At 35.7% G+C, this 1659-nt stretch overlaps 1 protein-coding gene across 1 annotated transcript in view; it reads left to right on the top strand.

Annotated features, from left to right (window-relative positions):
* Positions 1-1659, top strand: part of LOC122349940 (formin-binding protein 1-like) — an 11703-nt gene that overhangs the window by 6260 nt on the left and 3784 nt on the right. Inside the window, exons 5-6 of the mRNA XM_043246081.1 lie at positions 503-592; positions 946-1050. Of these exons, the coding sequence (XP_043102016.1) occupies positions 503-592; positions 946-1050 (195 nt within the window). The remainder of the gene's footprint in view (positions 1-502; positions 593-945; positions 1051-1659) is intronic.

Below are 1659 nucleotides of genomic sequence, written 5' to 3'. Positions count from 1 at the left end.
ATGTATGTATGTATGTATGTAAACAAGTATGGACTACTATTCTGATGCTTTTTGCTCACTGTCCAGTTTGAATGGAAAACCTCCTTTTAGGTTTCATTAAAAAATAAAATAATGAGGTTAGGGACAATGAATAATGTATGATAAAATGTACATTTTTGGGTGAGCCTTCAGTATAATTGTTGGCAAATATGCAGCAACTATTAGTTTTCTAACAAAGTTGTGCCCATTTTGTTCGTATTTTCTACAGAGGAACGTAAACTGTAATTATGCAAAGTACTTTCTATTTATCAAAGAATCCTAAAATGTGTAGCTCCACAAAAATATTTAGCAGCACAGCTGTTGCCAACATAAATGATATTAAGATATGCGCTTTATGCAGCAAATATATATATTACAATGATGAGTAATGACGTTTATGTATTTCAAAATGTATTTTAAATTGTAATAATAAATAAATAAATGCATGAATCGCAAGCAAAAGAGAATTTGTGCTAAATTTGAGATGTGTTTTTTTGTATCTCTTTCCTCGCATTTCCACGATGGCCGCAGAGCTCAACAACACATTGAGAATTCCTGGAAGCAGCTGGAATCGGTGAGTCAATTTAACTGAACAGAACATAGTGTTAATATTCAAATATTTCCTGATACTGGCCTCTCTTTCATCACCTGCCTAAGATACGAGCTAGGACCAGTCAGCCTTGTACAATAAACACTTGTTTGAAATGAGCCACAGGTGCCTGTAAAAGACGAGCCTCTTTGAAAACAAACTATAAAGAAGCTACAGCTATAGGTTTTAATACATAAAAACATAAAACTAAGGGTAAATATATAAAGTAGAAGCAGCGCTGCTACGTTTTTCGGTCCCGTGACAGTGTATAAAATCCAAAACGTTCATTTCTCATTTTAATGCAATGTGTTTGAATGTTACGTTTCTGTCTCTTTCAGAGTAAAAGAAGATTCGAGCGAGACTGTAAGGAAGCGGATCGCGCTCAGCATTACTTTGACAAGATGGACGCCGACATTAACGTGACTAAAGCAGATGTGGAAAAGGTATGGATCGCATGCGTGCGTGAGAAGAGACAGATCCTATCACAAACCCTTCATTCTCCATGACTGCTTTCATCCTTTTCTGTGAGTCTGTGTGGATGAACCCTCTTTGAAATGGGGCGGTGGTGACGGATGCTGATATAAGCCATGTCGAGTTTGACTACGAACCTGCCTTCCTCATACCTTATACCTCACCTGCTCCTACCTTACAGTACCTTCCCAGTATTGCAGAAAATGACCTTGGACAGCAAGCACAAAAAAATATTATCATATTGGTACCTGCTAATGCTTTGTTGTTGTTGTAGTTTTTTGGCATTGGGGTGATAATATATCAGATAGTGTATCATACATTACTAATTAGCAAAATTACTAATTAGTTTAGTGTTGCAAGCTCTCCTTTATTTGTTACTCGCAAGTATTAGGGTTTGAAGACAGCTTTTTCAAATTTTAACTTTAACGTCATGACGTCACGCTAGATTTGGGAGGCTTTAGTGCTGTCAAACAATTCATTGAGATTAATCGCGTCCAAAATAAATGTTTTACAGTATATGCAGCATATATTTAGAAAATATTTACACGTGTACATGTCTATATTTATATTCAATATATATT

Source organism: Puntigrus tetrazona, chromosome 8, assembly GCF_018831695.1.
Source record: "Puntigrus tetrazona isolate hp1 chromosome 8, ASM1883169v1, whole genome shotgun sequence".
Classification (NCBI taxonomy): domain Eukaryota; kingdom Metazoa; phylum Chordata; class Actinopteri; order Cypriniformes; family Cyprinidae; genus Puntigrus; species Puntigrus tetrazona.
The sequence above is the reverse complement of the archived record's forward strand: the minus strand, read 5'-3'. Positions and strand labels throughout refer to the sequence as shown.